At 36.0% G+C, this 25,163-nt stretch overlaps 1 protein-coding gene across 1 annotated transcript; it reads left to right on the top strand.

Moving 5' to 3' along the window:
• Positions 1 to 8,237: 8,237 nt before the first annotated feature.
• On the top strand, positions 8,238 to 24,858 carry LOC131028264 (CDK5RAP1-like protein). Its single transcript, XM_057958514.2, has 3 exons — positions 8,238 to 8,687; positions 14,083 to 15,143; positions 24,148 to 24,858. The coding sequence occupies exons 1-3, from the start codon at positions 8,362 to 8,364 to the stop codon at positions 24,699 to 24,701; spliced, it is 1,941 nt and encodes a 646-aa protein (XP_057814497.2). The 5' UTR covers positions 8,238 to 8,361; the 3' UTR covers positions 24,702 to 24,858.
• The last annotated feature ends 305 nt before the right edge of the window (positions 24,859 to 25,163 follow it).

The raw sequence follows: 25,163 nt of genomic DNA, 5'->3' as shown, positions 1-25,163 counted from the left end.
TAGGCGTCACTGTAATCTCGCCTATTGCCAAATGAAAAGGTGTTCGTATCACTGTGCCACCTCTCCGCCAATGCTGTCAACAAATCTCGGTTCACGATAAACTGAGGCATCTCTAACAACGAGGCATGCCACACCTCTCAATAATATCTCTATCAACCTGTATCAATCATGGTATCAATGACCACAGTCTCAGAAATCGCTCACACGACTGAACCACTCCAAGATGCTCCTGTCAAAAAGCAAAACAAGTCCTATATCAGTTTCCTCATCAAAAACATAGATATCACAATCAAAATCATATCAAAACTTGAAACTTTGAAAATCTAAATCAAGTTCCACATCATATCAATACATCAAATCATATCAACTTGTAACACAACTCAAGTTTCACATTCATATCAACTTGTAACACAACTCAAGTTTCATATCAACTTGTAACACAACTCAAGTTTCACATCCATATCAGCTTGTCAAACAACTCAAGTTCCACAATCAATGCAACTTGTAAAACAACTCAAGCTCCACATATATATCAACTTGAAACAATTCATATCAAATCAAGTTCATATCAAAAACATCCATATCAAAAACCACATCATATCAAATCAATATCAAATCTATATCAACTTGAAAAATTGCAAATCAAATCAAGTTATATCGGAACTCATATTAGACAACTTATCACAGCAATGACAGCAGACACACAGGCCGACAATTTGCACCTATCCCGACAGAACTGGAATTAACCTACTAATTTTCTTCATCCAAAAATCACACTATACCAAAAATGTTCCCTATGTGCTAAACAATCTTGTCTACGCGCTAAACTGCTTATCATGCGCTATCTTGTCCTCACTATGCGCTACCCAATCTACCCTATGCGCTAGCCAGCACCCACACGCTACCCTTTTCTCCCAAAGCGCCATCTAAATTATCCTACGCGCTAACCTACCCTATGCACTATTTTATCCTGCTCTTGCGCTACGTATCTAACCCTATGCGCTAGGTCATACCTACGCGCTACCTAGACCTACCCATGCGACCTCCTAGAAACCCTATGCGCTAGGTATCTTCTATGCGCTACCCATTTTTCCCTCTGTGCTACCCTGTGATCCTGGTGCACTAACCTAATCCTAAGCGCTACCCTAACCTACCAATGCACTACCCTATTTGATTAAACCCTACGCGCTACGAACCTATCGTATGCGCTACGTTTTGACCCAGATGCGCCAACTCGACAGATCCGCATGACAAATTTGAAAACATGACTAAAAATGACAAAATCAAAAATCAAAAAGGGGTCAAAAAGGTTGACTTACTGGTGGTCCATATGTGACGGGCCTCCGATACCTCCGCACGCGCTCGAATCGATGAGATGAATATGGAATCGCCATGTTGACTTCTCTCCAAAATCACTTTCTCAAAAGTCAACAAGCACAAATAAGACAAAAAGAAATCACTTTTTCCCTTTTATAGGGTAAATCAAAATTAGGGTTACATAGAGGAACACGTAAATTGCTTGCAGTGTCTCATACAACCCCACCCAACATCATTATCGGGAGATGAATCGATTTATCACCTTCAACATAGACAAAAATTTAAAATGCGGTCAAATTTATCAAGACAAATGACATTTTCAAAATTTTGATTCATCTCCCGAGGGGGCATTATCAACATCATTTATCAAATCTGGGGCACAACATAAACATCTCGACATAAAAATTGATCATAATCAAATCATGACGACACATCATTTTTTTTGAATCAACATGTGCACACACGTCACTTAAAAGAGGGGCAAAATGTAGACATATAAAAATGACCATATTCCTAAATGAATATTTTATGTTCATTCCTCTATTTAGTTAAATCTAATTTAATTAAATCACTCACATTCTTCTATTTTATTAAGTAAATTATTCAATTTATTTAGTTAAATTCACTTGAGCCCATTTAATTGAATAAATCACTTTATTTAATTAAATCTCTTCTTCTTACCCTTTAATTAAATTTATATTTAATTAATAGTTTACCCCAATTAAATAAATCTATTTTATTTAATTTCACAACTTGCAACCAAATTGAAATAAAGCAATTTATTTTAATCCTATTATCCCTCGCCCACTTGCATTTTCCTACATCTCCGACTTGCCTCTCTAAACCTCCTTCTAGATTTTTCTAATCACTTCTAAATTAGCCTAACCCATCTCCTAAATATTGTCACATCCCTAAGCAAAGGGAAGTCACTTCTCAAACCCTCAAAGCCTTTGAAAACCATTAAAGGCTTTATGTCTCCAACAAGTTAACCTTGAAAGTCTTCCAAACCATTAATGGTTAACTCAACCCTCTAGCATGATTAGAGACTTTTTCTCTTAACTCAACCTCCATCTAACCCAAGGGTCTCATCAAGTATTTATTGCTTTGACCATGGTTATCCCTTTAACCTTTGCACAAGAGTTTACCCCTTGGGTAAAAGCTTTATCCATCGGATAACCCTAACCTAACCTTAACCCTTACCTCCTAAGGTAACCATGAGGTCTTCTCAAACATTTAATGCTTCTTACATCTCCTCTCAAGCAGTCTTATGTTGACAATTGTCACCATTTCATTGGTGAAAATTGTAAACATGGATTGTCAACTTTCAAACTTGGCCCTTGATTAACTCTTTCAATCCTGATCATCCATTGCCCTATTTTCACTATAAATAGAGCTCTCATTCCTCCATTTTAAGGATCCATGCAAGCTTTTAGTGTCTCATTTATGCTCTATTTTATCAATACATCTAGCTTCTCTTTGTAATAGGAATTAATCTAATAAGCATTTTAGACTATTTCCTTTATCATTAGCTTAAATCATAAACTAGTATATCATGTTAGGATAGTATTGCTACTAATCTTATCATCTTATAATCTATTTTATTGCATTTGTAGAATCATGCATATATAGGATGCATTTCATAATTAAATCAATCATAAGCATCCCTCGTTCTTGCATTCGTCATCCCTAAGCCACTTTGCTTAGTGATCTAAGAGCAAAGGCATTGGCTTGAGGGACCTTTTGAGATAGAGAACCATGGAACCAACCTTGGGAAGTTGAGTCATTGTCCATGACTCCATAACTTGCACCAAGAAGTCCCGTGGGTGTGTGAACAAGCTTCTTTGAGACCACATTTTCACTTTTTAAGTTTCATTGATCCGCTTTTCCCGCACACAACATGTACTGAATTGCAACAACATCTACATAAAAGAGGTATGCACATAATTGGAAACTACAAGCATGATCATGCTCACAACATCCTCAATCATCTTTTCTCATTCATCCCATTACATGTTCTGAGTTGCATGTACATATAAAACAAACGAAATGCACCTAAATGGATACATAAAACAAGTAGTTATTAACAAGTTGATCACTCATCCTATTACATGTAGACATTTGCATAACATCTTGCCCATTCATCCCATCTATTGGCAACACTCAACAATCTATTCTTCCTCTTCAACAATGAGGATGGTTGGGGGACCTTTCTTCGACATTGTTGTTAGTCCACCCAACCATTTTGTCACTGTTGTAGCTGGGATTCCCCACTTCTTTGACGCTCCCCTAACAAACATGTCGTTTTCATCTACATCATGGATTACACCCTCCGTGGCCGAAGTCGACCACAACTTTCGTGGCCTTGTAAAATTTCTTCCAGTTGAAGGAGAGAACACATCCATTGTGGACGGCGAGACAGGTTTTGGTTCCTGATCATCCGGTGGTGGGGGTATAGGCTCTGCTTCAACCATATTAGGAGGCGGGGTCTATGGCTGAGCTGAAATCTTCACACCTCTTTTATATGATGGCAACCTTGTTGATGCTCTCTTCTTTGCACCATGACCAATCATCTTATTTTCCTTCCTCATCTGCAAGAACAATAGTAAATTGTACGTTAGTTGTAATTCCATGACAAATATACAGATCAATATGAATTGAACAGTATGTATGGAAAATTTCTGTAATTTAAAATGTAACCTGCAAACATATATACAGTACAACATGGGTTACATTGAGATGGAACCAACTAACCAAGTGATGTTGTAAGTCGAAGCTTGTTGAACTATATTAGCTTTGATGCTTGACATGGCAACCTTGTGCAAGTAAGGAGTGGATGACAATACAGTGTAAGATGACAATAATGCTTGAATAGTAGAAGTACGGTTCCCTATGTGAAATGATATCTTTTATGGGCATATGTGTGTGGAAATACATTATTTATTGGAAACTTAGACAACAAGGGTTTAGAGGTACATGCGCAGACTTAGTCTGGCATGGATTCGTGGTCGAAACCTTCTGGGTCGACTAGATGTGGTGGTGTAGTTGAAATGGCTTCCTTCCAAAGAATTAGTTGACTGTATAATCGATAAGGCAGAGTAGAATGCAACCCAGTTTGTTCACAATAAGGTTGAATGTATACTTTGGTAAAAATCCATGATGGAATATGTTCATTGACTACTCTTCGAAGCGTTTGTTGCCATGACAGAGTAGTGGAGCTTGACGAACTTGTGGTCCATAGTTTTCTAAAAAAAAACTATTCAGATAGTTGGTTTGCCATGATTCCAGATTCACCTTGAATAATTTAGAATAGAAAGACGATTGGGTGGGAAAGAGATGATCATCATAGGGGCTTGGACAGAGAAAGAGTTGGTCAACAATATGAGAATGCTTCACAATCCATTCTTGTTGTGCATGAATGCGTGGATAAGGGATTTGAACTGGACATTCAATGGGTGGAATAGGTGAGTGTGAGAAGGGATCAAAATATTCATGGAGGTAAGTTGTAATGTCATAATTTGCAACATTTGGAGTGAGGGTTGCAATGACACCTTGAGTTGTTAGTGTGTGATGGGCCTTCAAATAGTTTTCCCTATCGTATTGATAATTTTGAACAATTTGATAGCGTTCATATTTGTTTGAGACATCCACGCTTAGCTGTGTCCATATCTGATGTCTGGAATGTATCATCGTGACTTCTTCGTAGTCATCTGCATCATGGGAGACAACATAAATATATCATGTCACCTGATACTTGAACACATCTGTATATATCATGTCACCATATAGGATTTGATGCTTCTGGAATTTGCATCAATGTTTCTGATCACACCCTGTGATCCACCATTAGGATGAAGGAGAGTGTCATCTGGGGTATTTAATTTGTACATCTATGGGCACTCTACTTCTGTAGGATGATGGCTCACAAAGTGTGATCGGAAACGTTGGTGTAAAAAAGAGACAGACAATCAAATCTAGAAGTGGGTAATTTAATTTAGTCATGGCTTGTGGAAATTTAGTAAATTTAATATCTGTAAATTTAGTAAATCAGTAAGTAGTTTGTTGTTTGATGCTCAATTGTGTTTTGAAGTTTCTATTAAATTAATTCAAAATCTGATGTTTGTTTCTATTTCAATGTCATTTCATTCGAGTCATTGCGGGTTGGTTTTTTTGTCATGCAGGGTTTTAAGATTGTTCACTTGTGCATTTGGAACCGCATTTCGATGTTTGAATTGGGCTTATGTGTATATATCTGTATAGTCACTATAAATACAATTGTTGAATTCATTTCAAATAGTCACTGTCTAAATATGATTCATTTCAAATAGTCAATTTCTAAATTCTTGTATTTAAAATTTCTAAATACGATTTAGTGTTGTGTTCGAATTGGCCATGTACACTAAATTGAGTCACTATTCATGTATGTCCACTTGAGTCAGTGTTGTGTTCGAATTGGCATGAAGTCAGCCATTTGCATGGCTCTATGTTTATTTTCATTCATCTACACTTTTGTTTGTGTTCAATTGTGCATTTTTAATTGGCTTCTTTAATGTTGAATTGGGTGCTATAAAGTTGAGTTTAATGAATCGGGATTATATATTTAAACCTTCAAAAATACATAATTGAGTGAATAAGTATTGCATGTGGAATATAGATCTTGGACAATGTGTGTGTGTATATATATATATACACACACACACACACACACAGTCAAATATGTATATTTGAGAGCATGTATATACATATGTATACGTGGACACCATGAAGATGGGGTTACACACACACACACATAGTCATATATATATATATATATATATATATATATATATTTGACAGCGTGTATATACATATGTATACTTACGTGGACACCACGAAGATGGGGTGCACACGTTGTGGGTCCTCTCCCCTAGGATAAATAATGTAAAGTGGATATGTCAGGATAGTGAATTGTGCATTAATGTAGGGAATGTGAGGTGGCAGATGCGTACTAAAACAACAAAAGCTCATTAATATAGGGAATATGAGGTGGCGGTTGCTTATTTAGATGGGAAGTGTGCATAATTAAGATAAAATCTTCGAAGAGATTTGGTTCACCGACATTAGTATAAAGCATTGAAGAGGAAAAAAAATCAAAAAAATCAACGCATCTATTTATAGGGGTAAAGCAGTGAATTGAGAATATAGTTTATTTTAGTATTTTATCAGCGAAGGGGAAGCATTTTGCAGGTACTAGTAAGCATGGAAGCTACATTCACACTATACACCTCAAGGCAACAACTGGCATTTGCTAGCGCAATATTTGATAAGAGATTGAAGCAATTTTTTAAGTACCAGGATGAAGAATTTATCACGGCAATGAAGGTGTTCCTTGGTGACTGTTTCCTGAAAACAGAACACAGGTACCGCATGAATGTTGACATTGTCAACATGGTTTTGGCATGGGGGCTAGAGATTGGGAAAAATGCTGAAAAGTGTGCATGGTTGTTGCGGGGAATTATCGGTAAGGAATGGTTAGGCGGCTTGAAGCCTCTGCTCAACAAGGTCGTTCTTGGAATTGGGTTTGATTATCTGGCAAGGAAAGGAGTGGAAGTAGAAGTCATGACACTCTTCCCATTCATTAGATGGAGAGTGGGGCAGGACTAGGAAGCGAGGAGGTCTGAAGCGGGTGAGGGGTGGAGGTTGCTTGAACAATTTCTTCGTGAAAAGGAAGGTGGTGCGGCTGTCGCAGGTGCGGGTGAGGCGGGTAAGGATGAAGGCGGCGAGCAGAGGCCATAGGTCAGATTGGAGTCGATGAACTTATGGGAAATCAAGAAATGATTTTTTTTGGTCTTATGCTAAGTTATTTTTGTAATCATTTTGGTAAGTGAATCATAGTTTGTTAAAAAAACACAATATATTGAACTGTTATACGTAAATTGAAAAGAGGTTTGTGGATTGTGAACAAGAAAAATACCTGCAAAACACGTATTCTTTGCTTGAATTGTGTGGCTTCTTGCACCTCTGCAACGTGTTCTTTCTCTGTCTTCTTGCTCTTTGCTTCTTACTTTCGCTCGTTGAATGAAATGCGTTGATTTCAAGTGCTTATTTATGTGACAGAATTTGAATTTGAAATCGAAGTTCTTTAATTTTTTTACCTACTGTGTTGAATTTGAATCTCCATATTTCCCCATTTATGTCTGAGTTGATTGTTTTTGTTGTTCAATTCGTGGTCTTACACAAGTGCTGTGATGGATGCAAGTGATAAGACCGGTAACGACGCTGAAGTGACCATATCAGCCTGGTTCGAGCCGGATAGATGGGATGGGGGATGCAGAAAGGTGTTGAAAGGGTCCCGTGGTCTGATGCGGACATGGACAAATTATGACCATCACGTGACATTTGATTGGCCATGTCAGTGTCCACGGGTGCTCACATGGAATGGGGTTGTTGTCATGTCGTTTTGTATTGCCTCCAAGTCAGCTTATTTAGGCTTTGATATGTTATCGTTTTAATGTTTAATGTAGACTTTAATGTTTTTATCGTGGTCCCTTTATTGGGTACGTGATCTTATTTGACAGAACTCAATTTTTTTATTCGGATCAATGTGAATGATTTAAATGTTTACGTGTGAACATAAAGATTTATATATTGAATGCAAAAGATACACTTTATGATCATGCAAAAGATACACTTTATGATTAATTCGTGTGATTGTTTAATGATATTATTTATTTGTTCAATGTTGAACATGTGATGGGACACACGTCAATAGATACTGGGTGGTTAGGCGGACACCTATAAGCCCCTAACCACCTAAAACCTATCACATGTTTAGGTCCCTGCACACGTAATGAGTCCTCTGCCTACCTAAATGTATCAATCAGGAATGCAATTTCTAACATTACAAAATATTAATTTGTTAATCTGGCTCCAAGCTGCCTATAGTTGAAATAAACTGAACAAACACCCAAAAAGTGATAGGCAATAACGATAATTCACCTGTTAAATGGAAGGATAAGCGAAAGGAAAATAGGAGTCGAAGCTGAAGATTTTGTGGAGGTGAACAGAATGACACCCATTACTCATACTTTTCCTCTCAACTTCAATCTGCCCAAAATGTCTATACTAAATCACACTTGCATAAAACCAGTCTTCCTTCACAATCAACACAGACAGCAAAACTGGCGAAGTTTTATAGTTGGCTGGAAGGCTCCTGTAACTGTTACATCTTCACATGTTATAAGATCCACAGCCAATTCTAAACGCCTATTTTTACAGTATTTCTCTGATTCACAGTTGCAAAAGCCTAAGAAGAAGAAGGCTGGCCCTGATTTGAACTATTTTGTTTTAAAAGCGCAAGCCCAGGCTTCAAGTCAGCTTTCCTCGGAAATCGAGTAAGTACGAAATGACCTTTTTCTTTTTCTCTAATTCTATAAATGAAAACAAATGCTCAATCCCTCCACATTTTTAACATTCATTGTTCGAATACTTGGGTTGTTATTGCAGATACGTGTAAACCTTATGTTTCTGGCACTGTCTGTTTAGGATTAGGGTTTAGTTGAAAACTGCAAGGTTTTGCTTTGTTGCACTTGTTAGTTGAAAACATTGTTTTACTTAACAGTTTTGTTTGTTGTTTTTATACAGCGTGCAAATATTTATGTCGTAATTGCCATAGATTACCAATTTAGCTTTGATTCTATAAAATGCTTGTAAATGTGTCTTCCAAAAGACAGAAATTGCTTTTAAACATTTCTCTGGGAAACACTGGACGTGCCGGATAAATGAAAATCATTATACAAATAGAAAACTCCTAGCTAAATGGAGCTAAGATAATGAGGCCAAAGGAGATCATAGATGGAAGTCTACAATGGAAAAACAACCAACGATGGCATGCCGATATGGGATTTAATGGTGTTCTTCGGAGAATGAATTGGGTTAAGAGGGCTTGACTGAACAAACCTGCGAGGTATCATGGTATTTCTTGGATCTGACAGTGTCCTTAGGAGATTGAATTGGGTTTAGAGAGCTTGACTGAATAATCCTGGGAGGAATCACACTATTTCTGGGATCTGATATTATCGTTAGGAAAATGAATTATGTCAAGAGGGTTTGGCTGAATGATCCTGGGATGAATTACCCTATTTCTTGGTGCAATCTCTGAACATCCACAACTGACAAGTCTCTAATGTAGAGAAAGAATGGTTGTATCTGGTCCTGTAGTCTGGATTGTTAATCATGAGACTGGCTGACTCAGTATGTTGAGAAGTAGCCGACTTTATACACTAGGTGGTAGCATAGCAGCAAAAATCGTTTGCAGAAATAAATTGGGAAACCAAAAGATATATATGTTTTTTCAAAAAATTGGGATTTAATCAGGGAAAATTCCAAATTTTCAAAGAGAAAAAACACAGTAAATAGAGAAAAAACTCTAATATTCTGTAAAATTAAGGCATAATCAAATGCATAGAGATATAGAAAGCAAATAAAAATAAACTTTGAAGAGTTTATCTCATGCATATTGGAATATGGGTGTAATAAATGATGAATTTGTGGTGATGTGTGTAAATGAGAGAAAATAGATATGGATAAGGATTAGGGTTGAGCTAAATTTAATGCAATAGTCTGCCACTTGTCAATGTGTAATTTTATTGAGATGCTTCATAAAAAATGGCTCAAGATTAAATGGGAATTGGCATGGGTGTAGACACTCCACATTTATCACTAATTTTCATCTTATGAATTTCCTGCAATTAATTAAATAAGAAATTATTTAATTAATTATCCCTATAATGACTATTTTATCACCTTCCTGTAATTAACTCGTTAAATCTTTATTTAATTAATTACCCTTGGCAATTTATTATTTCCATTCCCATTCCCCCCTAAGTTTAATTTATTAAACCAACTTAATTAAATAACTTTAGTTCCCAATTTTTCCAACTTAAACAATTAATTAATCCATGATTAGTTAATTAATTAATACTAATTAATGTTAAACTTAGTACTTTCAGATTGTATAAACTCAGAAAAATCAGAATTAGATTAAACTAGGTTAATTAACTTATAGTTTTCCAGACTTAAGCATGAAATGAAATGAAATGCACAAGGACAAAACACAGTTACCCTGGGAAAACCTCCTAGGAGGAAAAACCCAGCCAAAGGATCCTCAGATCTGATTATGATTATAAACTGAATATTACACACTTATCTGGAGCATAGAGGTTGCAGTCACAAATAAGAGATAGAAGACTTCACAATTAGGTTGCTGATGAGGTTATGATTTGCAGTCCTTCTCATTGGAATTTCTGAGTGTAACAAGGGTAACAGCACCTTGAGTAGATTACAGTCCTTCAATGAAGTCCTTCAAGGGTTCGCTCACTTCAATTGGAAATCTGCTGCTAAATAGGTTCGCTGTCTTCTATTACAGATCTGCTGCCATCTGGTGAAGTTCGCTGCCTCCTATTTCAATATCTGCTACCTTCTATTGGAGTTCGCATTGTAAGTAGTTTTCCCTTCTATTAATTTCGCCTTCACCAAATATGTTTTGCATGTGCATGAAACTGAATGAATATATTGAGAAGTATACGCCATCTTTATATGAATCATATTCCTTTTTATTTATGTCGGCCTTCTTTGCATTTAGATCTTTTATTTATTTTAATTTCTTTTTAGGTTAAGTGAGATAGGGTCGGCCCTATCAAGGAGGCGAGTGGGTTTGAGTGAAGCGTGGAACCTTTTGAGTGCACCAAAAGGTATTGGGCCAGGCCCTATATTAAGGAGGCGGATTCCAATGTTGCCCAAGGCAATTGGAATCCGCCAGCCCTAATTACAACCAACAATTAATCCCTCCCAACATTTCTTCTAATTTAATATTCCACATCATCCTCAGTCCTTTCCCTTTTATTCCTAACCATTTAATTCATCGACATGGATTTTAATCTTGATTGTTCTCTTTTTTCCATGTGTCCTCACTCCCCCCATGCTCCCACATGTGTGAGCATGCCAACTTAGCCCATTCCATGTGTGAGCATGCTAGCTTTCCACCACAACCCCCTCTACACTCCCACATGTGTGAGTCTGTTAACCCATCCTGCTCCTTGCTCACACGTGTGGGCATGCTAATTCTCCACCTCATTTCTTGAGCTTGACTTAATCTCCACCTCAAAACAATCACACGTGTGAGCATATCTTCCACACATGCCACCTTACTCACATGTGTGAGCGAGCTTGACCTTCCACCTCACATGCCACTTGCCCTCTTCTCATTTAATCCTACATCTTTGATGAAATCCCATCCTTTGATCTTGAATCTTCCTTTGCCTTGTAGCATTTGTCATAATGCTATGACTTTAAACCATTTACCTCAAATCCTAGCCCTCCATTCAATCTTACATCTTGGCCTTACATTTTCCTCTTAGAGAATCTATTTAATGAGAGGCTTCCCCTCCCATTTGATCATCCATCCTTATGTTGCTATTTTCTTGATCAATCTATTCACTTTCACCCTCATGCTGTCCACTGAGTAACAAAGTCCAAAGAGCATCTACATTCATCCATTGGAGCATATCCACTAACCAACAATGAATGTATAAATACTGTTTTGTTTGTTTATATTTTGCATTTTGTTCATTATCTTCATTGTTTTGCTCTATCCAAATGTGCTATTGTTTGAGTTTTGAATTTGTTGTTACTAATCCATTTGTGTGTGAAGCTCATTTTAAAGGTCCAAAATGGGTGTGCAAATTTCACCGTTATATATATATGGTTCTAGAGTCATGAGCATAGCACATTGCACTCAACAAAGAAGTTATTTTAATGACCTGCAAAGTTATATCAATTCCCTGGCTTCTTATACTCAAAATCTGGCTGCGTGAGTTTTAAATTTTATTTGAAAATTATAACTTATAAGCATTGTGGGCTTGTGCAACCAACCAAGATGAAATTCCTATTTAGATTTGTTCCTCATCAATATTTATATTTAAAGATCTTAATCAAAGAGCCGTCATTAATTTCTTTATTATTTTTCTTTCATATCCATTATTAGAAGAGGTATATTTATTCTATGGTAGTGAGATCTAATATTACGTGGAATCAGTGGTACATTCTAACAAGATTTATAAAGTTTACCAATGGATTAACAAGATTGGTGAATCCCTAATTCAATCAGTTTACATACATATGATACCAACGAGATCAATGAAACTTATTAAGGAGTTTTAATCCTTTAAATTTGCATCTCATCGCTTGAGCGCAGATAAAATTTGTGTTAGATTATTTGTATTTTCTCAGGGGCATGGGTAAAATCTAAAGCATCTCATTGCTCAATAGCAGATAAAGTTTATGCTAGATTATTTGCACTTTCTCATGGGCATGGGTAAAACTTAAAGCATTCCAAGTTTTCATTCAGAATGACAATTAGTCTAATAGACAGTTTCTAGTGCTTTCCATTGGTGCACTAGTAGATCAACATACACTACCAAACAAAAACTTGTGAAGTTTATGCATGTTCTCCCAAAAAATTTCCAATTTCTCAAAAAAATGCCTTAAATAAGAAAATAAAACTAAATGTTGTATTAATGTGTTAAAATCTAGGTGACCCAGAAAAAAACAGTCAAACTTGTTACCAATTTTGTTGATTTTTGTTTTCAAAAAACTGGCAGCATGTCTGTTCCGCAATTTTTTGCACATTTTTGGTGATTTTTGCTTTTTTGGGTGGTACAATAAGAGACCTTGACACTACCAATGATTGGATATACTGAAAGAAGGAAGTAATCAAGTTGGTGCTTATGGGAGTCCTTTGTAGAACCTGACACCTAAAAGTGTTTACTTTTCAAACTTGAAGGAGCGAGCACTTCTGATTGGATAACGAAAAAATGTAGCAAGGGACAATTTGAAGTTTCTGTAGAAATATTGGTATCTCCTTTGGATCGCATGATTAACAAGATAACTGAAAATTGATAAATTCTATTGCCTTTCATATCATGGTAATCCATTTAAGCTTGTAATTAGTGAGAATTGAGAAATTACATTATCTAGCCAAAGGGATGTTAAGGCAACCTGACTGTTAATGGTTGGAATAATTAGATGAATGATGATGCCATCAGTATGCATGAAGTTCTCAATATAAGAAGCCATCGGAGGACTAATAGGCTATTGGGGGAGGTTGTAAAGGGGGTATCCAAGTGATCTGAATATATTCACATGCTTTGTTATGGCTCGTCGAATCTACCCCTAAAAGTACACATGGTCTCACCGTGCTACTAAATGCTAGAATGTACTGGCTTTCTACAAATCCTTAGGTATTCAAACCTTAGACTAGAAATGTTTGTTTTGCATCTTGTGGATTAGGAACTTCCTTATAGTGTCTAGATTTTGGAATGACCTTAAGTAATGGTTTTGGTTATACATTTGTTGTTTTGTTTAAGCATGCACATCATAAAGTTATACCGCCAAGGAGATGCTCACTTTCATCTTCTCATCTTAGATGGTGCTACATGTTTAAGCAACTCTATGATTTTAGCCTAAAATGTATGTAATTTTGCAAAGCTTTTCTTGTAGGAGAAGAATTAGATCCAGTAACCGACAATTTTTTCTGAGACATTTTCTGCAGTTTATATTTATCTTTTTGGTTTCAAAAGAAAGTTCTTTGCTTATTTATTCATGGACTATTTAGTTTTCATTTTTCTTTATATTATCATGTAACTGCTAGATGTTTTCCATCCATATGAGGTTATGTAACTTCTCTATAGTGAGTAAATTGTCATGCCATGTTTTTTTGGGATGACCCAGGCCTTCAGCTGTACAAAACACCCTCAAAGGGCGCATTTATCATGAAACATATGGGTGCCAAATGAATGTCAATGACATGGAAATTGTTCTGGCAATCATGAAAAGTGTTGGATATACAGAAGTTGTAGATACACCAGAGAATGCTGAGGTCATCTTCATCAACACATGTGCGATTCGTGAAAATGCTGAACAAAAGGTGTGGCAGAGGCTTAACTACTTTTGGTTTCTGAAAAGGGAGTGGAAAACGAACATTCAGAAACGGCGAGCATGGTCAGTTGTTCCTCCAAAGATTGTCGTGCTGGGATGCATGGCAGAACGTTTGAAAGAAAAAATAATTGAAGCAGATAAGATGGTGGATGTAGTGTGTGGTCCTGATGCTTATCGAGACTTACCTCGCTTGCTAGAAGCTGTAGATTATGGTCAAAAAGGAGTTAATACACTTTTGTCCCTTGAGGAAACATATGCCGATATTTCACCTGTAAGAATTGCTAGCAATTCCGTTACAGCGTTTGTTTCAATAATGCGCGGCTGCAACAATATGTGCTCATTTTGTATTGTCCCTTTCACACGAGGTAGGGAGAGGTCCCGACCGGTAGAATCCATTGTGAGGGAGGTTGGAGAGCTTTGGGAACAAGGTGTGAAAGAAGTAATGCTTCTGGGCCAGAATGTGAATAGTTATAATGATATATCTATCCTCGGTGAGAAGAATGAGGTTTCAACAGAAAACAGTTGGAACCTTAGCCAAGGTTTTTCCAGTATGTGCAAGGTGAAGGATACTGGATTGCGCTTTTCAAATCTATTAGACTGTTTGTCTATTGAATATCCTGAAATGCGGTTCAGGTTCACATCTCCTCACCCAAAGGATTTTCCTGATGACCTCTTGTACCTGATGAGAGATCGACATAACATCTGTAAAAGTATTCATCTACCAGCACAGAGTGGAAACACAAATGTTCTTGAAAGAATGCGTCGGGGTTATACACGAGAAGCTTATTTGGAACTTGTGGAAAGAATACGGAGTATTATTCCCGATGTTGGCTTAAGTAGCGATTTTATTTGTGGTGAGCAACTTAAACAGCCCTTAGATTTTGTTATCATGAGCAATAAGCAAGTCTGCTTAAAATCATCTGAGAGATTTGAGCTTTGCATGTTTTGGATGGATACGAATTTATGAAAAATTCTTTTGTATGCATTTTAATAATTGCAAAGTTTGAGTAAACAACTAGGTTGAAAATCTTTCTTGTAGAATTTGTTTTTAATTCAATATTATGGATCCTTTTCCCATTTTTCTGATCCTTGTATTGTATATATATAGTTAATTTGCATTGTACATTAAAATTCCCGTATTTACAAATTACAATCTAGAATGATATCCTTTGTTTGCTGTTTAAACTAGGCATCCTACCTAGTTATTGAAGCCTGATTTAATAGAATGCCAATTCAGGGTAGCATGGATTTCAAAATGGAGGCTTCTGCATAAATATTGAAAATTGTGGACATTTGGATAATTGATAGTTGGAGTAAACATTTAGGGTTAAACATCCTTTGTGCAGAATTGGCATTTTAAATTCAAATGGATCCTTTACCCAGTAATACTTACAATTGCTGTTTCTCCCATTCTCATATATTATATATATTTGCATTGTACATAAAATTTCCTGTATTTCCAACCTACATTGGTATCCTTTGTCACCTGTTTATTGAAGCCTGGTGTAACAGAATTCTGATTCAGACCAGCATGGGTTTGAAAAGGGGGTTCCTGAATATTCAGTATGCCGATACAGTTGTTTCTGTACATTGTCATTTGCATTTCTATGGCTGAACATACCCCTTGGAACAGGGAACATCGGCAAGTGGTATAGATGATTGCAACACCCAAAAAGTTTAACTTTAAATAATGGAAATTTTTATTTGCTATAGTCAGAGAGATGTACAAAAAACTTTTAACTTGAAAACAAAGCAATGACTAACTGCATATGACATGAAATTGATCAGGTTTTATAGGTGTCACTGCCAAAGGGTTCTTTCCCAAAACCATTTTAAATGCAGACTGACTCAGATGTTCTATCCTCATTTTATTGCTTGTATTCTGATGTTTAGTAGTTTAAGTTGTAGATTGTGATTGTTTAAACAAGGAGGAGATGCAGTTCTATATTGTTGGCTAATATAATTTAAACTGTGTGTTTGGCTAGTGACATTGAATCATTAATTTGGTTGTTTCTTTCTATAACAAATCTAATTTGGGCTATGAATCTGGCAAGTTAACTTGAATCATAGATCTGGAAATTCTGATTTCTTAATGTTGAATCATGATAGAATTAAAAATATTCTGTTTGCCATCTGATCATGTTCATCAAATAAATCTCGTATGGTATCTGGAACAATCAAGCACATCCAGATATTAATATAGCGCATCACTGTCACCATTTTCCCAGCACTATCAGGTAGCCTTCATCTTTACCCAAAATTCGCCTATCCCCTTGTACCCTAATGCATTGGTTCATGCTCAAATAGATTATTATTTTTGATAGACTAATTGAGGGATCAATAGGAGCCTCACCCATAATATCAATGAATATCATTAATGACATAAAGAATAGCCATATGAACACTAATTCTCCCAGTCAAACATATCATAAACACTCACAAGAACCCACCAGAAGCATTCGTCCAGCATACTCTTGCACAGGTTATGCTGAACATAGTACAAAAGGCTATTTAAAATCAATGAAACAAGAAGTGTAAAGCCTCAACATGATGAAATAGAAAGGCAAATCTAAGCACCAAGGCCTAGCCTACAAACCGAATGCTTCCTCACGAATGAACAGTGGCCAATGTCCATCCCTTATAGGAAAAGATGTAGTAACGTCCCTTTTTAGGACTTACCTGAATCTAGTCTTGAAACAGTAATTCCAACTTAAGATGAGAATCATATTATCATTACCAATATAACTTTATAATAAAATTACCAATTGTAATGCCCTTTATGATATTCCTGGTTTAGGGCCTGCAAATGATATTAATCATTAGAAACTAAAAAATTAGGGCCTGCAAAGGATATTAATCATTAGAAACTGACATTAAAAACATTAAGTATCAAGAATCCATGATAGCATCTAAATTCATATAAGCATCATTCATATCGAATATCTTTAATTTTTTATTCCAAGGCATATTCCAATAGTCAACCATATTAGGAATTCATTGGAAATGCTTGCAAACTGCAATTTCAAGGATGGTCGTCGTTGTATTGCGAGGGCATGGAAAGATTTTAGATCCATTCCATCCCTCAGTCCACCTTGGAGGCTGGCTGTCCTCCTCAACCAAGCCTGAGAGCATGGAATGGATATGGTCCATCCGGCCTCCCAGCCCATGAGCATGGTAGGACCTCTAGTCCATCCATCTCAGGGTGGCATGCTTGATAAGAAGCATGAAGACTGTCCTCCTCTACCAAGCCCAAGAGCATGGAATGGATTTTTGGTCCATTGTGCCTCTTGGCTCACGAGCATGGCAAGACCTCCAGTCCATCCATCTTGAGGTGGTGTACTTGATGAAGAATGACTGGTCCTTCAGTGGTCGTGAACTTCGAAGGCTGGCCGTCCTTCCTATTTGCAAAACATTTCCACAAATTCAAAACCGATCTCTTGAAGTATTTACCATATTATTGCCGATTGCTTGATTTCTCTTTATTGTCATTTCTTGAAGAATTGATGAGTGGATACTTAAATGATGCTTGAAGGGATTGATACTTGAATGATTGAGATTTGAATAATTGATTGATTGATTGCTGGTTTGTTTGATTGTTTCCTTTGTTCCAATTGAAGATTGGTGAATGATTGAATGACTTCTCTTGATGGATTTATGAGTGATGATCTAGTGATTGATGATTTAATGTTTTGGCGAGACATGATCAAACGATTGCTGATTTGATGATTGAATGAATGCTAAATTGATAGAGTGATGAATGATAAATTAATGAATGAATTTGAATCCTTAGAATGATCTCTCCTTTTTAATTTTTTGGTGAAAGAATCACCACCTTTCACAAGTTTTGAGTCACCACACTTCATAGCTGCCTTTTGAGAATAATAAATTACTTCCAATAATTTTTTCTTCATTCCAAATTTATGATTTATTTATTCCTTGCTTGATGATCTCCTCCCAAGGAAATTATCTTCCTTTTATATACATTATTCTCAAGGGAGTCACAACCTTTCATGATTTCTACCCTTAGAAAGAGTCATAACTATTCATCCTTAATTGTTGTCTTTTGAAAATAATTATTTAGTTCCAAATTCATCCCTTTATTATTCCTTCCTTGATGATTTATTCTTTGTTTTTTCATGCCCTCTATAAATGAATTGCCCTTCCCTTTTATATCTTCAATTTAATGAGAGAGTCACTGTTAAACACAAATATAATAAGGGAGGGGGGGAAGGGGGTTGGATTAGTATATGCCAATTCCAAATTAATTCAACATTAATTATCATTAATAACTTCTCCAAACATCACAAAAACTGCTAAGCAAGAGATAAGCACTCGTCAACACAAAAACCACTAGCTTTACGTTGAAACCCGAAAGGGAAAAACCATGGTGAAAATAGTTGCTTGGATCTACTGCCCAAATCCAGCCTCACAAAAATATTAAAGAACTTACAATATTTAGTAGGCACCAACCTACAGGAATTTCCTCCTTAGATGGAGACACCAATCCCATGAAATGATTATTCGATATTATCCAAAGATGAAAAACTCTTACTCGACAATAAATCTTTTGGCCCAAATTTTTTAAAAAATTGGGACTCGGCAAAAATTCAGGAAAAAATCGGCAGGAAATTGGTAAATTTAGTGAACATTGAAAATATATAATTTCTTAAAATATTGCTAAAAAAACACACATATACACTAAATTTATAGAACATAATAGCATATTACCTCTTAAGAAAAGAATTTACGTTGATGAGTTCCATGGATGAGTTATTAAATCTAAAGCACTAAATGCATGACTTTATAGGCATCAGATTATACTAATAAAATAACTATTATAACTATAACTATGTAATTATATTTAGATATATTTATATTAATAAAATAATGACTAATAAATATAAATAAAATTAATATATTACATAAATCATAATATTAACAAAATATGAAAACATGATATAAATTAATAATATAAAAACTTAATAATAAAGAAATGATATTAAGCATGTAATAAAAACAAAACATCGGGGGCGAGAAGGGTTATCGGGATGAAGCCTTAGAAAACGTTTTGTTTTTCAATTATATTTTAATAAAAAAACAGTGCGCTTTACAGCTATGAACTTTTAACGAATTTTAGCGAACTTTGGTTGGACTTTTGACATCCGCCGAATTTCAACTTCCATGGTCGAAATTTGGCGAATGCTATTTCCATGAAACACTTAAATAAAGAAGAGTTTTCTACTCTTGACTGTGTAACCTCTCTTCAAACTCGCTTTCTAGGGTTGCATTGAATAAAAAATGATATCGCTTTTTTAGACGTGATTTTTTTCCATTAGCTTGCGATTTTATCGCGATTTATTCTCTTCAAACAATGCGATTTTTTTAAAAAAATCGACCGCGATTTTTTTGGAAGATTAAATTGTCCAGAATATTTACTCCCGATAAATCACGATTCTGACGATTTTTAGCCGATTATTGAGAATGAAAGGCAAAAAAGAAACTTCCTAAAACTAACTAGATGACCATTCCCTGCTAAATATTACGATATTACTTTAATATCCTCCCTTAATGGTCATTCTACTAGCTACCCTATAGAAGACTTGAGATATATATAGATCATTTGGCCACGAAAGCATAGAAGGTTGACTCCTCTTTAGAAAGCTTTGCGACATGAGTCTGTTGCTGAGACCCTCCTTGATTGGACTTCTAATCAACCAACCGCTTTCTGCAGAACTTCTGTACATGAACTCTCCTTGATTGGACTTCTAATCAGCCAACTGCTTTCTGCAGAACTTCTGTACATGAACTCTCCTTGATTGGACTTCTAATCAGCCAACCGCTTTCTGCAGAACTTACGTACATGACCAAGTTTGCCACAATAATGACATGTGATAGATTTTAGATTCTTAGAAGAATTATCAAGTGCGCTTTGGCTTTGTCCTTTTTGCTAAGTGGACTTGCCTTAGTCTTTTATCCTTGGCAGTAAATGCTTGTTCCACATTGGTCGTGTCACTGCTGCTACCAAATTGTTGTTTCCACCTGGTTTGCTACAAGAGCTTATTGCACAGTTCGTCAAACTTTAAGTCAACATTAGTGGATGTAATGTTGAGAGTTTCGATGAAGTGCTCATAGGATTGTGGTAAGCTTTTCAATGTGATAACCATTATATCCTCTTCTTCCATCTTGCAATCAATGGCCTCTAGTTGATCGTGAATATCTTTTACCTTCATGAGATGATCCTGCAAAGACATCTTCTCGTCCATCATAATCAAGAACAACATATTCTGAAGGAAGAAAGCTTCGCCTTTATTTGACATCTCGTGCAAATCCTTTAGGTGCGTCCAAATTTGAGTAGCGGTCTTGCGAGACGGCACTTCTGTAAGCATATCATCGGTGATTGATAACTTGAGCAACACAACCGCTTTACTGTTACACTCATCAATTTTGCCTTGGTCTTTGTCTGCTATTGTGGGACGAGCAAAATTACCCAAAACAATCTTGCCTAGACATCGGTACTCAAAAATAGTGAGCATACTTTGCTTCTAGGTATTGTAGTTCTTGTCGTTGAACCTTTGATTGCCTTTCAACATGATGTTGGGTAACAAAGCCATCCCTCCTCTTATCCAAAGACATGGAAACCGAGATCAACTTAAAAAAAATCTTCTATTTAAAAAATTGACAAAAAAACTGAAACCTATGATTTTGTCCAAAAATCTTCAAAAAAAAAGTTGTAGCATCACAATTTTGTGAAAAAATCGTCAAACCTTGTTGGTGCAAATCTCAAGGCGTTGCTCAAAAAATGAAACATTTGTCAAAAATCAGGCAAAAATGGTGCTAGCAGAAATCTCACACATTTTTTGTGAAAAATCATCAAAAACAAAAAAAACCTTGGCCACAACACAAAACCCACGATTTAGCTTGAAAAAATCGTGCAACACAACAATCCCTAGGTGCGTGGAACACTAGGTGAGCAGAGTTAGTTGCTCAAAAAAGCAGGTGGCACGGGAGGAAGACCCAAAAAATTTTGTTGCTGAAAAACATAGAGCCGAAAAAAACTTTTCATGTTAGGTTCAGAAATTGTGATCTGCAATGTAAAAAACATCGCAAGTTGCAAGGAGATAATGGTCACGCGTCCTTGGAGACCGTTGCGTAGAGAAGAATGACCATGATTTGCTGAAAATTGTTCAAGAAAATGGCAGAACGTCTTGCAATTCGTAGAGAAAACACGTGGCCAAAGACTTGTGATTTTAAGCTAGAGAAAACTAGTGCGATCTTCAACAAAGCCGCATATGAATTTGCAAAGGAGAAATCCACGGTTTGTTAACTTTGACAAATTTAACAGTATAAACCCACAACTTTTGTTCTAGAAAAATGAAAAAAAAACTTTTAAAAATTGTCACAAAATTTTTAGGAATCGACCACAAATTATTATCGTCTAAACAAAAAATTGCCAAAAATTGAAACCCTCAATTTTATTCAAAAAAATCAGGCAAAAAACTTCCAGAGGTTTCCTCAATATTTATGGGTAAAAAGACCACGAGTTTTTTTAATAAAAAATTTGCCAAAAAAGAACCTATGCTTTGATACCATGAAATGATTATTCGATATTAACAAAGGAGAGGAAAGCTCCTTATATAGAGAGTACAAGCAATATTTCTATAAAAGAAATGATCGAGAACGAAGAGAAATGATCGAGAACGAAGACAGAAAGGAAACTTCCTAAAACTAAGTAGATGACCATTACACACTAAATATCACAATATTACTTTAATACCAAATACATATGAAGACTCCATCTTCTAATTCAAGATTTGAGCACCAACTCTGAATATGAGACGCCAATCTCAAATACATCAAGATATATAGAAGATATGTAGGCGGACCTTCAAGGCTGAACCCTCAGCGTCTCCCTGATTTGATCAGCTTCAAAACACTTTCACAATGTGCATGAGATCTTCAATTGAGTTCGCACACTTAACCTAACTTGAGTAGACAGCTTGCACAACTTTGGCCATGATTATCAGTTCTACTCACTCTCATGCCCATTGGAATGAATCCGATCAGCAATATACATAACTTATCTTGTGACTCGGTGTGTAATTAAAATGTATTCAGTAGCATCATCATTGAAACTGAGGAATAATTTTTCATTATTAATGTCTACTAGACATGTGCAAGAACTCAATGTGTTAATAAAGCGGTAAACTAAAGCAAAGTAAATTAACACAAGAAATGCAGATTATTCATTTAAAGATTTGGATGACAATCCCATTATAGCTATTTTTAGCAGGACATGAGAATTTTAAAAATAAAAGTGAACTGATTCTTCCTTTAATATGGAAAGTCACGTGTCAAGTGCTTCCCTAGGAAGCTGATAAGATCTGTCACGAGATGAATCAAAGCACAATTTTGAGTTTCTGATATTTTTGGAATTTGCTAGTTTTTTGTATTCGTGAGTTTGGGGCTTTTTAAAGCACTTTTTTGGGGGGAGGGCAGGGAGACTTCTCCAGCCAACGTATGCTGGCAACAATCCCAATGGTTGTGGAGCATGACCTAACCTTTCCCATGCATTAAGCAGTTTCAGATTCCACTGTGAGGGAGACACGCTCCTGGCAGGGTGACCTGCTAATATATTGGTATTTTGTCAGAATTTAGTCCTGGACTGCAAACAGTTCCTCTTAAGAACTGCCATACAGGGGTTTTGTAACTTATGATGCACAAGTCATAAATGTAAGCTGCATCAGAGGGACACGGAGTTTGCATCACCATAATGTATATACCAAGCATTCCTCAGCAGTGTGTTACAAGCCTATGTCTAAAATTTAAATGGATTAACCATATGGGTGTATCATGTGTCCTTGTGAAGCTCAATGCAAGACCAAGAGTCACAAATGAATTGTAGGAGTGAGTAATAACTAATAAAGAATTATGTCAAGTTCCCCCAAATAAATGTCTAAAATTTAAATGGATTAATCATATGGGCATATCATTTGTCCTTGTGAAGCTCAATGCAAGGCCAAGAGTCTCATAATAGGACTGAGTAATAAAGAATTATGTCAAATTGCCCCAAATAAAACTCAAAAGACATATTCATGGGATTGAGTACATTGTGTTTCTGGGATGTTTCCAGGAAGGATCTAGTCATTATGAGGGACCTGTGATGTTTCCAGGAAAAACCAGAATCAGGATCAGTACTAGAACTATTTTGGTTCAGGCAGTGAATGGGGTTTTGAAGAATCCTGTCAGGCTACCTTGACTTCTTTGAACCCATTAAAGTTATTTGGAAAGAGTTGGCAGGGCTTAGAATCACATAATTTTATTTAATACAGAATACGTATATTGCCTTACCTAGATGCTACTAATGAAAGTTTTTCTGTGGTTATGAATTGAGTCTATTTTTTTTTATATACTTTTTTTCTGCCACTATTTGGAGGATAGTCATTTCTTCTGCCCAAATTATTCATATTTTGTTGTTGATTCCAAATATTAAAAACAGTGTGGCTATTAAAGCATGTATGAAACAGTCTATATTCAGATTCAGCTACTTTTTCTGCCTGAATTGTTCATATTTTGTTGTTAATTCCAAATATTAAAAAACAGTGTGGCTATTAAAGTATGTATGAAATAGTCCATATACAGGTTCAACTATTTTTGGTTTGCTACTTGTAATAGATACTGATTCACTCAATTTATTCTGTATGTTTTGTTTATAAGTATTGAATTTCTCTTCCATAATCTTTACTGCATCGCTTTGTTGCAAGGTAAAGTATTTGTCATTTACATAAAAAGTTGTAAACTTGCAGCATCATTTGATGTCAGAAAGAGTGGCGTCTTAACCTATTTCTTTTCTTGTCACAGGATTTTGTGGTGAAACAGAAGAGGAGCACATAGATAGTTTGAGTCTGCTCCAGTCTGTGGGCTACGATATGGCATACATGTTTGCATACAGCATGCGGGAGAAAACTCATGCTCACCGCAATTATACTGATAATGTTCCAGATGATGTCAAGCAAAGAAGATTAACTGAGCTCATTAATGCTTTCCGGGAAGCGACAGGTCAGAGGTATGACTCACAGGTTGGTACTATACAACTTGTGCTAGTTGAAGGACCAAACAGAAGAGCTCCTGAGAGTGAACTTATTGGGAAAAATGACAGGGGACACAGGGTAAGCTTTAGAAATGTACCCCTTGCAGATTTGAATGTTTTTCCAATTGACATAGATGATGCAGGAGATAGGTCTTTCAAGAGTGCTGCTAATTTAGAAAGAGAGGATCATAAAAGAAACCCAAGTATTGGCAACTATGTTGAAGTTCTTATTACAAACTCAACTCGAGCAACATTGTTTGGGGAGGCTCTTGGTTTGACAACTTTAAACAATTTCTATCGGAAAACACTAACAACTCAGAAATGAATCACAATTCAATAATTTGTTCTTTTCTGTTTGTCAAAAGAAGTTTTGGCAGAGCTCCTAACAGGCTCAGTGTATTATCTTCTGTAATGAGCATGTTCTATATCTATTTTCATTCTTTTTTACAAAAAAAATGTATTTCATAATTTTTTGAAAAGAACTTAAGGATTTTCTGTTAGTAGGGAATCTTGATGAGTGGAATATGTTGTCATATAAAGTGATAGCGACAACCTTTCCTTCGTTTTCAGACGTCAGTTATAGTTTGTTGCTTCTAATATTGAGGATTAAAATTCCTTTAGTTGAAAGAAAATCTGTAGGGAACATCTAGTAAGGAAACTCCTGCAGTATTCACTCATTCTTTTGTGCAAATTGAGTTGTTGGATAAAAAGTTAATAAGCAACCTGCGAGTATTCCAGTGCAGAATCCTTTATGTTTCTGATTATATAAGCAACCATACTTTTAGGT

Source organism: Cryptomeria japonica, chromosome 1, assembly GCF_030272615.1.
Source record: "Cryptomeria japonica chromosome 1, Sugi_1.0, whole genome shotgun sequence".
NCBI classification, from domain to species: domain Eukaryota; kingdom Viridiplantae; phylum Streptophyta; class Pinopsida; order Cupressales; family Cupressaceae; genus Cryptomeria; species Cryptomeria japonica.
The sequence above is the reverse complement of the archived record's forward strand: the minus strand, read 5'-3'. Positions and strand labels throughout refer to the sequence as shown.

Excerpts from the sequence above, each read along its gene's own strand:
- LOC131028264 (XM_057958514.2), top strand. The coding sequence starts at position 8,362 with ATGACACCCATTACTCATACTTTTCCTCTCAACTTCAATCTGCCCAAA. Across the intron at positions 8,688-14,082 it reads CAGCTTTCCTCGGAAATCGA|GCCTTCAGCTGTACAAAACA; the intron begins GTAAGTACGAAA and ends GGGATGACCCAG. Across the intron at positions 15,144-24,147 it reads AAGTAGCGATTTTATTTGTG|GATTTTGTGGTGAAACAGAA; the intron begins GTGAGCAACTTA and ends TTCTTGTCACAG.